Here is a 17,168-nt window from a genome sequence, read left to right on the forward strand (position 1 = left end):
TTTGAAAATTTTGAGCCAGCCCTACCCCCAAGGGCTGGAGGTGCTAGTTTCAAATCCTTTTTAGTCTGAAATCTGTATGCTAGATATTGAGTAAGGTGGTTTTATTGTTTTTTGTCACTTTGAATAATATTTCTGTTCATGTTAAAAACAAAATCAACTCTCTGTATAAATATATCAGGTGACCGTTAAGGCCCATGGGCCTCTTGTTGGTATAGTAGTATCCCTTTAATGTGTGGTAAGCTGATTGATTGATTTGGAATGCATACATTATATTTGTTAACAAAATCCCTACCTTTAACTTCTCCAATAATTTGCCTAACATTCAAGGGGGAAAAAACATCTAAACAACAGCTTATATCTTTTCTGAACTTTTCAAATGGGTTTTCCTAAGAAACATGTCAAATTCAGTAAGTTCTATAATTGTTAAGATGATTTGGGACTTCTAGGCAGGTTACATAGTTATGTTATTATGACTACTTTTTGTTAAAAAAAAAAGATTTTCTTTTGAATTCATGATGTCATATTTCAAAAAAAAAAGGTTCTTTGTTTAAATGGGTTTATAAGAGATATCATACTTCGTAAATATTTTATTCTTTTCACAGTAAAGAGATTTGTTATACATATCTTGTGTTACAATTAAGCTAATAATGTTTCTCTTTTTGTTTGTTTCTACTTTAAAAACTAAATACTAGTATCATGTGTACCTCCATTGATATGTATACATATTATACTGACATTCTGTCAATATTATCTCAGGGTTCACAATAAGCTAACAGGATTCTAAGATGCACTATCAAACATCTTGATATGGAATGTAACGAGCGTCAGTTAAATTGTAAAAAGTATATCTATGAAAGTTACACCTGTACCGTATTTGCCGTAATGACTATCCTCCTCCAGCAATAGGAACTATTTCATCAGGATTGTTTCTACTTCCTGTATTGACTGTACCTGTAGGTCATTCCTCTTCAATTGAGTATAGGCACCTTAATTTAATATTACCACCAGTAATATAGGCACCTTAATTTGATATTACCCCCAGTAATATCTTCTAAGGACAAAAGATATTCTATGAATTGAAATTATGCATCAGGTGCCAAGAATGAGTTACAGTAGAATAAAAAAATTCAGAACTCATAGAAATTCTTGATTCTGTAAAGGTCTATATTAAGTGCCTGTCAGACTGTCAGTTTTATAAAGGGGGATATCTACATGTATGTACGGCAAATACGGTACCTGAAACTACAGAGCTGACACAAGTTATATTGTACATTGTAATAATATGGTCTTACATGAAGTTAATGGTTTTCCCTTTTTTATTACATTTTAGCATGACAAATTGATGCGATTGCCAAGCCACTCTTACGACAAAAACGATCTTGCTCGTAGCCTCAGTGTGGCAGGAGATTGCCCAGAAGAAGTTGTGGAAGCAGATGACTATTTACAGCCGCAGTCTCGTAATTCAGTGCCTCCGACAACACCACTCACATCAAAGGTAAGTTTGTGGTGTTAATTTCTTTGATTTACATGATCCTTGATTGCAGAAACAAATCGGGGGGTATCATTCCTCCTTAACGATTTGATTAGAAAACACACTAAAATAGGTAATCATTTTCAGAAGAGATGTCTAGGGCAAGAACACTATTATCTTTGGGCTTAGTGACCTCTACCTTATCTAACAGTTTCTATTGGTGGAAATCATGGAATAAATTGCACTCTGTCCAAGAGACTAAATGCTAAATGTTCAGCAATTTTAGGGTTAGTGCAATGACTAATTGACCCGTTGTCAGTTTCTGTGACCAGAAATAGTACTGTTTGGGACGCTTTCATCCTAACATTTCAGTGAGTCAGCATCAGATCTGCGCTATTGTTTGGATGCAAATACAGTAACATACCCCTTCAAGCACATAAACATGCATTACACACATGAAGCAATGTCCTTAAATGACCTTAGCCGTTAACATGAAACCATCTTACACATTTATATATTTTATTGCCAAGCCGGAGTTATTTTATTGCTTTTGAAACAGGAAAACAGTCCTTCTTTGTCCCTTGTTATGAACGTTATATGTAAACACTCTATGATTGACTGTTGCGATTTTTAACAACATCGAGTGCAGTGTTATCAAGCTTGTAACAGAGACTGGCTTGTTTGCTAAATTGGATGTCACTACCATTTTGAACAAGAACCTAATTACGGTGAGGCAAATATTATTAATTTATACGTTAGATTCTATTAACTGATCAGTCTTTTACAGTATGTATCTTCTATTTCAGACACCATTACTGCACCCTCAGGATGCTGCCACAAATTTTGATACCAAGGATCGAGACCCTCACCAGCAGCCGCGACGAGAGAAAAGATACGGACATCTCGAGTCCGCAGCTGCTGCTCGTAAAAAGCGAGAGTTATCCCCAACTAGAGGAAGGGGCAATAGCATTAATTCTCGCTACAGTTCAGATCCCGTCCAGTTTTTAAGAGGAGGAGGTAGGACTTTAACTTTATTAAAAGATTGAATTATTTTTCTGCACACACCTTTTTGGAGATAAGGAAGTTGTCCTTTTTTAAAGACTCAACTGTAAAAGATATCATTATATTTAAATTGAGATCTGCTGATAATTATCAAATTTTGATAGATTAATAAAAAGTAAACATCTGTTAAATTTGTAGAAGAGACAGATGCTGTGATTTTGTCTCCGAGTCGGAAAAGTCCCGTCAGGAACGGCTCCATGGGTTACCCAGACCCGACCCAACTAATAGAGTCCGGTAAAATCCAGCTCCCAGTGGACGAGGACGACTACTTACAACCAAAGTCATCAAAACCCAGAGTGTACACTGATCTGATAGAGAACCCTGGTAAATATACATCCTATATACCTGTACCGTATTCAGGTAAATAAGATCCCCATCCCTTTTAGAAACCCATAATTTTTTTATCTATTCTGTGATTCTCATCTTTTCACCATAATTTTATTTAAGTGACTTTAATATATTTGTATTACTTCTTTTTTTTTGAGAAATGAAAAAAGTTCTACAATCTTTCTAGCTTTTCCAATTTGCTAACCTGTCAGGGTGCATATTACTTAAAAAACCAGATATTTAACGCCAAACCAGATATTTAATGTCAAACTTAACACTCACCAAAACTCAGGAAGCATTAGCTGTTAAAATATGTTTTTAAAATTGCAATTAACTCATCCCCCCTGATAACACATGTGTACTCTTCCAATTCAATGGTTGGAATAGTTCATTATGCAATTTCATGGGTGAATGAGTTAAACACATTTGTGTAAACTCCCTTTTACATACAGTTTGTCTAAGCTGAAGCTCAAGGGGGCTGGTACAGACCAATGATTGAAGAGCAGTGTATTAATCAAAGCTGCATTTACCTAAGTTTGCAATAAATTGATGACTTTTTAAAACTCCTAAAACCATGATCCTTTGGAATTTAAACTTTTTGATTCATATTTGTTTCTGTCAAAGTCACCCCTGTTGATATACTCCCAGGCCATCTATCAAACAGCAAAGGTGTTGGCTAATCATTCAATGCCTTCAGTGGGTAGTTGGGTGGCACACTTGCCTTTCACCAAGGCGTCCAGGGTTCGATTCCCCGATCAGACGTGATAAGGTATGGGGTCACCTGCCCGACCACGTAGGTTTTCTCCTGGTACTCCAGTTTGCTCCCACATAAAGACCCCTGCCCACTAACATCCGGGCCAACAAAAGTGATTAGTATAAGTTGAAATATGACTTGTTTCATAATTCAAATTGTCAAAAAGAAAAAGATTTTTTTTTCAATGCCTTCCCTAACTGTGATTGAATACCTTAAGTGAGGCTTAAATTGAAGTTTTAGTTAGCTTAGCGAATATTCAGAATGATTCAAATGGTATCAACATACTTTGAAGTATCCTTAAACATAATTCAAGTTTTGAATTACATGAATTATTTGATAAATAATAGGAATTACTTCTAAAATGATTTATGTGTTGGGGCTTAGTTATTAGATAGAATTTGTCATAAAACTAATGTTTATTATGGACTGTTTTTCAGATTACATGAATGACAACAGTGTTTTTGAGAACGATCCACCTTCAGAACCGGAACCCGTCCTCAATTTTGAGAATCCAGAATATTTTGAAGATATCAATAGTCCAAAAATTAATGGTAAAAAACCTCCAGGCTTTAAAAATAACCGGAGTAGAGACTATTACAATGAATTGGGTGGACAGAACAATGAGCACGGGGAACTGAAACCGTTAATGATATCGGACAGCTGTCCTTCTGAATCGGCTGTGTAGTCATGGACCGAGAATGATGACATCTTGTCGTCATAGCTCCTAATACTGCCAAAGTTCTGTGTAGATTTGTAACACTTGGTTGTGTAAGTGCAGATGTACCGAGAAGAAAAATCAGTACAGATGTACTAAGCAGAAACTTGACTGCATCATCAACTATAACGTGTCAAAATAGACAAAATCTCAATGAAAATATGTGAGTGATTCTAATTGGTCCATGGAACAAACAGGAGAAGAGGAAATGTGGATAAGTTAATGTGATTGGTCCTTTGTGACCTCAGGTGACCCCTAGTGACCTTTGGAAAAGGCCATATCTTGAAGATATGGACACAAGATTCTCCGATCTGATATGGTCATGAAAGGGTCTATTTTAAGAGTTTCTAAACCTTCATAAATTCGCAAGATGTGATAGATTTACATGTGGGAATATTGTCCATGATTGTATGGTCACATGATTGGATGGTCACATGATTGGATGAGAAATATCACATGACTGTAGTTGATGGATATCTTTGATTGTATGGGGTGAAAAATCTCATAGAAAAGTGCCATCTTTTCAAAGTATATTTTCTTTTGAAAGTGACAGACAACACCTTTGTAAGATGACCTTGACCTATTACAATAATGTTGTAAAGGTTATGATGTGTGCTTCAATGTGGACCAACAACAACACAATGGTGTGTCATCACATCTGTTGCTAAAGAAACCAAAGTGAATGGGAATGAAATTTGAGTCATACTCAACTTTGATTGGTTGTTAACAAGAAATTGCCATAATACTTACACTATCAGAGTGGCCTGTTTACTATGCTGTCAAACGTTGTATTTAAATGTGACGAAAGGGCTGTTGTTATATTATGTTATCACTGTATTTTAGTGTTATCTAAATTAAACTGAAAATGTTTGAACACGTGGGATATGCTAAATGTATTTTACAAAATATTTCCCGATTTTCCCCCTCAAATGAATAGGGATCTGTCTTGGTTCGGTGAAGTCTTCAATTGAAAACAACAAAAAAATCTGTTTTATTTTTACATGAAATAACTGAAATTTCTGACAATCACAGGTACTAGCCTCGTCTGTCAATACACATGTAAGATTTTATTATAGGTGTATTGACAGACGAGGCTAGTACCAGTGTTTCAATCACTGTCTGTATAATTATGTGAGTTACAAAAAGATCGGGTTCTTGCGAGAGTTTGAAAAACCCAACTGTTCTTGCTCTTTAATCCTTGTTATCCCCATGGAGCAAACAAGAGTTATGTTCCTTTGAAAGAAAAAGCTTACCTCTCCTTGAGGAAGAAGTACTCAAGGAGCAACCAATATTTGACGTAAATCTATGTATCTATGCAATCTTTGATCTTGATCTTTGTCAATATCAGATGTTTTGTAGCTGTAATTGAAATGTGTACCGATAAAAACACTGTATAACTTACACAAATATTACACGCGCCATGTTGATGTCTTAATCTACATGATACTTGCTATTAATGGACATTTTAGTAGCTTACCGAATATTCTGAGTGAACAAAGAAATGTTTGTCAGGAAATTAAATGTGTATATTTTAAGAATGTTCACCCCACCTATCAAACAAAAACAAAAATAAACAAACTAAAATAAGCTCATCGTATTTCCTTTTGGGAAGGAATAAGGGTAAAATAATAGACCCACCAGTATTTGTAGCTCGTACTTACTACCTGATGATAAAATCCGTCCTCCGAAACATATTATCATCAGTTTGAAACTTAATTCATGGCACAAGCTTCATCTGAGAGAAGACTATTAAGGGAGAATTTCACGTTGAAATTGAAAACGCTGAGCTTTTACTGAGAATTTGGCTCTGAAAATATTTCAGTTAAATTGGCTCTGATGTTTTTCACTGTGAAATTAACACGGAGCTTTCATTGTGGAATTGGTTCTGCTATCTTTCCGTTTTCATCGCGTGCCTTCTATTAGGTTTCAATTTCGATGTTTATATTGGTTATTTTATGCCTTTTTCAAGTATATTAAAAAATGATATTTCTGGTCACAATAATTAAAAATTATACTAGAAACTGAATTTTAAACAACTTTTATTAATCAGTATTTCCCAGATTTAGTTCTTGCTGAAATTAAGAAATTTTGACTGCTTATTTGTACTTCAAGTTTTATCAAATGAAAATTTTAAAGCCAAAGAATTTTAGAAACTTTTAAGATGAGTTTTCATGGTTCTGGCGTTTTATACGAAAAAGGAAAAACACATAAATGGATAAATGATTTAAGCATGGATATATTTGGCTGACATTGCATTAAGGTAACGCAATATTTTGTTATAACTATGTTAATGATCATCACAAAGAAAGTAATCCCACCATTTCATTATTCGTTATGCATATAACCTTATCGATATGCAGAGAAAACAAACTTTGTGACTTCAGATTTGTAAAATAAAAGAATTAGATTTATGGTGAAAATAAAAAAAGGTTATTTGGGATGTTTTAAGCCTTGTTCCAGGACTCACAAAGTTCGGCTCTTCACCTGAAGTACATTCTAGTAGCATTGGACGCACAAGAAATCTGAACCAAAATCATATTTCTCAGGTATAGCTATTGTTTACGGAGTTGTTAAAGTTGACCCAGCCCGAGTTACACAGTCATTGACGAGTTGTTGAAGCTGATTTTCGGAGTAACTCTGTAGGGACAGAATTTGTCAATATGTTGTGAGAAAGATATCGAGCATGATAATACAATTACAGAAATATTGGAAACAGTGGTTCAAAGTCTGGATGATATTTTGGTAATTGATATATTGACAAATAACTGTCCTCTAAATTAGTATAAATGTATATGGTAACAAGCTATTGATGAGCGTATAACCACTGTGTAGTAATCCTTCCTGGATTATACACGTACTAATGTCATTAATGATTAACTGTATTGTTATGATGGGCTAAAAAGTGTCTCACACTTTGAATGCCCTGTAAAAAAAAAACTAGAATATAATATTATAGAACTAGCCTAGACCACAGATTATGCATGACTTAATATAACAATTAATATAATTACGTTTTTGTATATTGTTTCATTACTGCACTATGTACAACACTTGTATAGAACGGTAGTGTAAGATATTGTTTATGTGTATGTATATTATAGTATTTGTTAAACCGTTGTTGTTTTTGTCATTATTATTATATAATAAATTATGCATGTGATAGAAATATTACGATACAAAAGACAAAATGTATCAAATAAACATGTATTACTATGTTTTCAGCTGTACTATTTTGTATTTCACCTTTGGCACCTGCAGGTAATGAAGGTCGAGGTCATTCATGGAATCAATCTGGTTTGACCTTGTAGAGGATATATTTTGTCATGATTTTTGTTGAAATTGACATAATATCTTTAGTATGATTTTATTATTACCGTTATAATTTCCATTCATATAATCATGTCTTCCATGTATATCATGATTAAGTCATGTGACAGCAAGGTCGTGTGTATTGTATGGAAAAATATACCTTTTGTTGTTGATAAAAACTTAAGTTTTTCGAGTAACAAGCTCATTGACCTCCTTTGAGATTATATAATTTTTAAATCAAATAATAGATTACTAGTTTGATATTAGGTAATAAACCATTTAACATCTTCTAATTATTTGACTATTATTATTTGCAAATTATTTCTTAACTCTTGTAAACACGGTAAAACTTGCTGGATTGATGAAAAGTAGAAATGAAAGTTGAATATCGTTTATTTCTCAATTTTAAACCAATTTCTTACTACCCCTCTTCCATTTCTCAAATACTTCACAACTGCAGCCAAATTGTCAAAAATGTATATTATTCCAGTATTTATTTCAATTTCGAATAATGAAAGTTATTTGAATACTTCGTAACTTAGGGATTTGTTTAACTGGACCAGATGATATATTCAATTGGACCAAACTGAAATGAATTTTGATAATGACCCATGCAACAAAGCTTTTACATATTATTCCATTAAATTTGGCTTCAATCACAACTAAAAATGATATGGTCACGTCCTGCTTGGCAATACGGCAAAATGAACATAACTGTAACGTTAAAAAATAATTTGATCTTTTTCTTTCTAAAATCTATTGGGTTTCTAATGAACCTACGAGTAGTCTTTAAGTTAAGTTTTGAGGTCCTACCAAGGTATATTGAAAGATAAAATTAATAGGGTTACACTTCACATTAAACGTAATAGTCAAATGAAACTGGTGGAATCTTGCTTAAAGGAAAGTACTGTCCGTAAAATATGTGACATTGTGTCTAAAAACTAACGGACAATCACGATGATTCCTGTCTAGAAACCCTATTTCAAAAAGCTAGTGTAAATTCACCAAAGAGATTGCTGGTTGAATCAAGAATGTCTCATAATGTTTGAAATCCAAACTGTGCTGTTACTTGCTTCAAAAGAGTTTTATATTTATTTCAATGTGCTTATTTTATTGTCTGTATTGAAAAGCAGATTGGTATAATTTTTTTGATCTAGTTGATCATGATTAAGTGTAATTATCTGCATTGTAAAATGGATATTTACAATCAAAATGATTTAACAACCAAAAATACTTTTCCATGTGATCATGATTGTGGACAGCTATTTTTGTTTTGATTTGGAAAGTGTTGATGAACACAGTTATATTTGTACAATTTATGATGCAAAAAAGTTCAGCGTCAATATGTGAGTTTAATTGCTATAGTAAATGACTTTATTTTATATGTAAGTGAAAATAACCAAGAAAAGACAAAAGTGTGATCTATTCAATTAAAATCTTCACTATTAATTTGATTGTAAATGAAACGATCAGTCAAAACTGTGTCTGTTTATAATTCTACCATAGCAAATGTACTTAAAAGGATCTAAAATCAAAAATCTAAAATCTAAAGTGGGTGTTTGGTGGTGTTTCCTTTGAAATACCTTTTCGTGACATTGGAAAACAGCATATCAACGTTTTAAGAATCATGTATTATTTCTCATTGAAGACAGACATCATATTATTTAGTATCACTGTTGAGTTAAGAGTTTGACACCCCTTTATAGGTGTTGATGCCTCCGTCTGTACTGTAACCTCAGTGCCATTCGACTGTTAACACCATTTACTCTAGTCAGATATTTGCTCAGTTTCTCGTAATTGTAGGCGATTGGTTCGTGTTCTAAGTTGGGTCAAACTGTGTAAGATAATGACCAAGTTATGGAAACTTCCACTGTCTTAATTTTCTTATGAAGTTTATTCCAAAACATGGAATATATTAAAGTAGTTCACAATGTTAATTTTGAAAGTTGAAAGTCGTAAACACCAAATATCAAAACGGAAGAAAAACGGTGTTTTAATTGTGCTATTAATACAAAATATTGGATATGTAAGAATTACTTATTTCTATGTTGTAATTGTCAATGTTATCATCAAAGGTATTAAAATATTTCACATGATATATAGGAAATATTGACATGATTTAGGAGCTCATATAAATACAAGATCAACAAGTTTAATCAACCAGGCTGGAACATAGTGGCCATTCCCTACTTTTATATCACCTGATAGTTATATCACTAAATAATTGCTTTACTTGCAGTTAAATCTGTCAAACACATTGAATTAGACGATGAAGGATATGTTTACTTCAGGTTGTTTGTTCCCTTTAACAAAAAGTGCCTTATATACCAAATCTTTATCTTTTGTATCTCCCTTCACTGGAGAGTCTTGTTGATGAGACTTCAAATCCAGTTCCATGTATTGTTGATCCCTCTGAAGATTTCTTAATTTTCTCATTTTAAAACCCAATGGTTTATCCGTTATATGGCGTAATCACTAGGCTATTTTATAAATATCCTGATCATTAAATAAAAAACTGCAACCAAAACTTTATGAAAGGAAAATAATGTTTTATTAAAATAAAATTGAAAAAACGAGTCTTTAATTATTTGGTAAATATTCATTATGACCAATATTAGCACTAGGATATCACGATAATCTGATATTTAACGATGGTTCTTAGGACCAGTGGTTATATTTTCGACGATAATAAGGTTAAACTGAAGCCATGCTTATCATCTCTTCCTACTTCAAATCAGAATTCCTACTTCAAATCAGAACATCTACCGGCCTATATTCTCTTGGGAGCCATTCATTATTTATCTGTCGGGGAGCAGTCAATATTTAGTAATGCAATATTTTAAATTGACGGTTCCACCTCCATCCAATCCAGCCCTGTCGTTATTTGTCAGACAAACATCTCGTGTTTGATATGTTTGTGTTTTAATAAGGTCATTGTTTTAGTTACTGAAACGATATATTGTATTTTTCATTTTAATACAAATTAAGAATGTTTGTCATGGTTAAGATAACAATCCTAACCCTCCTCATTATCATCGTGATCATCATCATCTCTCTCATTGTGATTATTATGATTGTTTTAATGTGTACTAATGCACACATCATAATGTGTATGACGTTTCAGTGAGCTTGCATGCTTTACATAAAGACCTGTATTCTAGACAATAAAAGCTTATGTTTTGTCTGTCATACGAGATGTATGATATTTTTAAGATAATTATAATAAATTGTTTTAGCAGAAAAACCACATTGTGTTCTGTTTGTCTGTATGTCATTTAGAACAGAAAATGCTTAACTTAAACATATCCTTATCGAGCATGGAAGAAAAAGGAACTAAACAGAAATATCGTTAAGTTTGGTCAAAAACATGGTTTGTGGGTCTGGAGAAGAGGTTCTGATGATTGAAAATGTCATCGACACAAGCCATATTTTAGGGTGACAAAATCATCCTGCTATTATGTTAAAAATCCTAACGCTTACCTGATATATCAACTACACTAGGTAATATACACGACCACATCGGAGCGATAAATAGTTCACAGATTTTTCCATTTTTCATACTCTCACGATGGAATACTTACCTCCGGAAGGCACGTTCGACAAAGGCTTCATATTCTACCAAATCTCGGCTTTTACAAAAGGGGTTCTGTTGTTTTGCTCAAGACCTGTTATTTACTGGTTTCTTAAACTATCCAGGAAAACTTCTTTCTAATTAGCGCGACCGAAATGAAAGGTAATTAAATAACGAGCCAGAAAATCCAAAATGTAATACATTCAAGTACAACAAACTGGAGCGGAAACAATTTCTGTGATGTCATGTACTAGAGCGGAGTGATGTAGAAGTAAAAAGACTTGCACAAGTAGAATAAGTCAATGAAGAAGTGTTTCATACGTTTGTAGTTCTTAAATAATATTGAATCATGTTAATTACTGTACCTTTGTGGAAACTAAATGTGGAACTGATGGCAGATTTTTGAATGGATGTCACCTACGGGTACATAACCTGTTAAAAATGTATAGGTTTAGCGAATACTTCCTAAGGTATAGTTTTGTCGGATGTACACAGAGGTAAATAGTCAGAGGCGTGTTTTAAAGGGATACCGGTGTTGCTTGTAAACTTTTGATTGTCGAGTTTTGAATGCTGCGACACTTAACCTGCCAAAATATGCCCTTGGTAGCCTTTATTAGATATGTATTTATGAATCAAGACAACTGTCACTGATATTGAACTTCAAATATAAAAGCTATTTGTTTAAATGTTAAGTATAATAGCATATAGCAACTGATTTAGTTGCGCGAGTCCTAAAAAGGAAGGAGGGAGTAGATATTCCGTCAAGGTCCATCATCACTTTCGCTTGTAAACGTCCATGCGAAAATAGCATGCGCCTTTAATTGTAGCTATCACGCTGATATGAAAAAGTCTGTACACCTACCCAATAACAACTAGTGTAGCCTTTATCTGATATGTTTCTATTAATCTTCAACTAGTGAAACATTTCGTTGTGTGAGTTGTTATGTAGGAAGAGCACCATCTAAGTGTTTAACAAATTATAAACAAGTTAGGATGGAACCATCGCTGTATCAATTTTGTGATGAGTGATATATTTATTCCTGGAACAATGCTGTTTTTTCGAAAAGTATAATTACTATAATTGACATCAAATATAAAAAAAAAATGGAAAACATATTATCCGCCCCTTGAGGATAAATGGCTCTCGCCCCATACACTGTCAACAGAATCAGTTGACTCCGACTTGTAACAACATCGGTCTCATCAATGAATAATCTCGGAGGACACAATGTTTGGTGGTAATGTGTATGGAGGACACTTCCACATCAATGTGGTTCCAAAAAAGGACAACGTCAGTCATCCAAGAGCCATTAAACGAAGAAGAATCGTTTCAGAAAGCGACAGTGCCTAGTCCGACTTGGAAACGTGTGTGACCTAGATTCTGTACTTGCGCGCGCTATGACGCGACTGTCTGCCAGTCTGGCAAGGTCATGTTTTAGGTGGTTTTATTCAAGACAATGTCCCACTTGTATTACCAACAACAAACACGTATTTTCAATGTTAGTTTCCAAAGTTAAGCTAAAGCTGACATTGTAAATAATAAAATCAGTTGATACTACTATCTAATTATGTACAGATTTGGGAACTATATATGTCTCATCGCATTCTGTGGAATGATATTCTTATAACCGTGATTCGGTAACTTTTGATAAAGAAGGTGTTAAAAATAAAGAGTTTAAAATTGATGTTTTGTCATTTTTTTGACCATTTTTGGGAAATTATTTTCTTAACTATAAACGCAATAAAACTTACTTGATCGATGAAAAGTAGAAATGAAAGCTGAATATCGTTTATTTCTCAATTATAAAACCAATACAAACCTTTTTTCTTACTACCCCTCTTCCATTTCTCCAAAACATTAAAATTGCAGCCCCATTGTCAAAAATGTATCTTTATTATTCCAATATTTCATTCAATTTCGAATATTGAAAGTTATTTGAATACTTCGTAACTTGGGGATTTGTTTAACTGCACCAGATGTTATATTCAATTTGACCAAACTGAAATGAATTTTATAAATGATCCAGGCAATATAGCATTTACATATTTTTTCATTACATTTGGTTTCAATCAAAACTAAACATTTTATGGTCACGTCCTGCTTGGCAATACCAATATGGCAAAATGAACACAATTGTAACGCTGAAAAATGTTTTTTTCCTTTTTCTATCTAAAATCAATGGGGTTTCTAATGAACCTACGAGTAGTCATTAAGTTTAGTTTTGAGGTCTTAAATTGAAAGATAAAATCAATAGGGTTACACCTCACCTTAAACGTAATTGTTGTATGAAACTTGTGGAATCCTGCCAAAAGGAAAGTACGGTCCGTTAAATATTAGACATGCATGGTGTCCACAAACGGGCGGACAATCACGATGGTTCCTGTCTAAAGCTCTGTTTAACAAAGCTAGCGTAAATTCCTCACAGTTATTACTCTATTAATACCATGTACGACTACAAGATTGCTGGTTGAATCAAATATGTCTCATAATGTTTTAATCCAAATTGTGCTGTTACTTGCTTTAAAAGAGATTTATATTTATTTCAATGTGCCTATTCTATTGTCTGTATTAAAGAGCAGATTGGTATCATTTTTTAATCCATTTGGTCATGATTAATTGTAGATATCTGCACTGTAATAGTCAGAAGTGATTTAACTACTAGAAATACTTTTCCATATTATCATGATTGTGGACAAATATTTTTGTTTTTGATTTGGAAAGTGTTGATGAACACAGTTATATTTGCACAATTTATGACGCAAAAAATGAGTGTCAATATGTGAGTTTACTTGCTATTATACATGACTTTGATTTATATGTAAGTGAAAATTACCAAGAAAAGACAAAAGTGTGATTTATTCAATTAAAACCTTCACTAGTAATAAGATTGTAAATGAAACGATCAATCAAAACTGTATCTGTTTATAATTCTACCATAGCAAATGTACTTATTAGGATCTAAAATCAAAACTCTAAAATCTAAAGTGCGTGTTTCGTGGTGTTTCCTTTGAAATACCTTTTCGTGTCTTTGGAAAACAGCATATCAACGATGTAATATTTCTCATTGAAGACAGACATCATATTATTTAGTATCAATGTTGAGTTAAGAGTTTGACAACCATTTATAGGTGTTGATGCCTCCGTCTGTACTGTAACGTCAGTGTCATTCGACTGTTAACACCATTTACTCTAGTAAGATATTTGCTCAGTTTCTCGTAATTGTAGGCGATTGGTTCGTGTTTTAAGTTGGGTAAAACTGTGTTAGATAATGACCAAGTTATGGAAACTTCCACTGTCTTAATTGTCTTATGAAGTTTTTCCTAAACTGGGAATATATCAAAACATTTCACAATGTTATTTTTGAAAGTTGAAAGTCGTAAACACCAAATATCAAAATGGAAGAAAAACGGTATTTTTTTCTGCTATTAATATAAAATATTGGATATGTAAGAATTGCATATTTCTATGGTGTAATTGACAATGTTATCATTATCAACAAAGGTATTAAAATATTTCACATGCAAGATGTTTTAATAAAACAATTATTGACATGATTTAGGAGCGCATATAAATACAAGATCAATATATTATTTAAAACAGTTACTGCTTAAATCATTAATTTACTTGCAGTTAAATTTGTCAAATACTTTGAATTAGACGATGATGGATATGTTTACTTCATGTTTCCATTTAACAAAAAGTGCCTTATATACCAAATCTTCCAATAAATCCCTGTCATTATTTGTCAGACAAACATCTCGTGTTTGATATGTTTGTGTTTTGATAAGGTCATTGTTTTAGGTAATGAAACGACGTATTGTATTTTTCATTTTAATACAAATTAAGAATGTTTGTCATGGTTAAGATAACAATCCTAACCCTCCTCATTATCATCGTGATCATCATCATCTCTCTCATTGTGATTATTATGATTGTTTTAATGTGTACTAATGCACACATCATAATGTGTATGACGTTTCAGTGATCTTGCATGCTTTACATAAAGACCTGTATTCTAGACAATAAAAGCTTATGTTTTGTCTGTCATACGAAATGTATGATATTTTTAAGATAATTATAATAAATTGGTTTAGCAGAAAAAACGCATTGTGTTGTTTTTCTTCTGTTTGTATGTCAGCTATAACAGGAACACGAACACGAACCTTAAAATGTCCTTATCGAGCATGGTTGCCATTGGTTGAAATAGGAATCAAGCCGATATATTTGTTAACTTGGTCAAGAACATGCTCCGTGGAGTCGAGGAAGAGGTCGTGTTGATTGAAAGTGTTATCGCTACGAGCAAAATTTGGGCATAGGTTACCAAAGCATCCTGATATCATCTCCGAAATCAGAAATGTCTGTCATGTGAGATAAATGATATTTATAGGATAATTATAATCAAACTGCCTTCCGGATGATGCTGGTAGTTTATACTTCATTTAGTGACATTGACCTTGCGGTTTCCGTATAAGTTATTTCTCATAAAGGGACGTAACTCCCTTACAAAGGGTTGAAATCTGAAATTAAAATCCAGGTGCACAACTACTTAACATAATGATCAACTTCGTTGCGGGGGCTATGATTATTTTAGCAGAAAACGAATAGTTGTATTTGTTTTTCAATTTGTCCGTTGGGGTAGTGTCTTACGTTGATTTGTGTGCTGGCATTTTCATGTCACGACCGTTGGCATTTTCATGTCAGGACCGTTAATTTTTCTTATCCAGTAAAGACATTTTAGTGAAAATACAGAATCCATCAAGAGGCCTTGGACAAGATGGTATTTGCAAGACGAACACTTACAATATTAAGTTATGTTGGAAGATCGAATACATGATAATACATTTAGGAAAATATTTGAAACATAAATATACAGTGTGAAGGTGAGGGTTTCAGACAACTCCAAGGATGGTCAGAAAGTGAGGACAAACTTTCCATTATTTAAATCATTCCTTCGAAGTATTTCTGGTTGCACATAACTTCATAAATATATAAGTAATATTTGCATTGGCTTTTCTTGTTTTTCTGGCCTTGAATGAATTTAGGTATCGATGGGCAGAAAACAGGACTTTGCTGAAAGGTAACAATTGAATATCAAATGGTTTGTAGCTTGTTTCCCTTCTTTCCTGTAAACTTTCCTAGAATTCACTATCAATAGAAGGAGTCGTGTTCCGCACAGACCTGTATTAAAAGGCCTGTCACACACTTCCGGCGTACCTCGTCGGAACTACATAATGCAAAACGGTAAAACATTAACAACAGTGGGGAAATCGGCAGAGCTCCGGCGAGAAAGCACTTGAAAAAAATCAAAATTGATCGTAGCAATACTGATGTAGTACCGGCGTTCCCGTTATTCTACGAATGTAAGAGGCGATATGGTACCGAATACCACTTCTCTGTCGTTAGTACATCGGCGGCACATCAGCACTACTTCGGTTGTGTTCGGTATCACATCGGTACCAGTACGGTACACAATGAAGGCACCAGAGAGCCGCCGATCCATTACGGGGCGCTACCGGTGCTCTATCGAGATTAACGAAGCCATACCAGAGTGCTCGATCCGGCAGCGCAACGGCGGAAATTTGTAAGCAAGTTCAAAAATGTCTACCGTCGCCTGCCGTTGCTAAATTTTCGCCGATGTTCTGAAGATGTACTTCCGTTCTTAGCAATGTGATACTGTTGCGCTGCCGTACTAGTACCAATCCCCGAAAAGTGCCAAATTTGTGGTCCGTTATAGCTCCGGCGACCGAAATCGGCTAGGTGTGCAGGCCCTCGAGAGAAGATGAACTGTATCTGTTGGGACAAGGATCCAGATCATTGCCCTCTGTTTTGGTTCCTTTTAAAGTATATATTCTTCAATTTAAATAAACACTGCCCATATATCTTAACGGTCACTCGAGTGTTATGATACACATGCTCTGCAGTAGAGTGAACGTCCAGGAGGCAAGAGGGCCCCACTGA

At 33.9% G+C, this 17,168-nt stretch overlaps 1 protein-coding gene across 2 annotated transcripts in view; it reads left to right on the plus strand.

Moving 5' to 3' along the window:
• Positions 1-10,885, plus strand: part of LOC110442986 (epidermal growth factor receptor-like) — a 203,358-nt gene extending 192,473 nt beyond the window's left edge. For both annotated transcript variants that reach the window (XM_021486888.1, XM_021486889.1), the window contains 4 exons: positions 1,331-1,495; positions 2,278-2,488; positions 2,672-2,857; positions 4,052-10,885. In XM_021486888.1, coding sequence (XP_021342563.1) covers positions 1,331-1,495; positions 2,278-2,488; positions 2,672-2,857; positions 4,052-4,299 — 810 coding nt within the window. In that variant the 3' untranslated portion in view covers positions 4,300-10,885. The remainder of the gene's footprint in view (positions 1-1,330; positions 1,496-2,277; positions 2,489-2,671; positions 2,858-4,051) is intronic.
• The last annotated feature ends 6,283 nt before the right edge of the window (positions 10,886-17,168 follow it).

The sequence above is a fragment of the Mizuhopecten yessoensis genome, unplaced genomic scaffold (assembly GCF_002113885.1).
Source record: "Mizuhopecten yessoensis strain PY_sf001 unplaced genomic scaffold, ASM211388v2 scaffold716317, whole genome shotgun sequence".
Taxonomy (NCBI): Eukaryota; Metazoa; Mollusca; class Bivalvia; order Pectinida; family Pectinidae; genus Mizuhopecten; species Mizuhopecten yessoensis.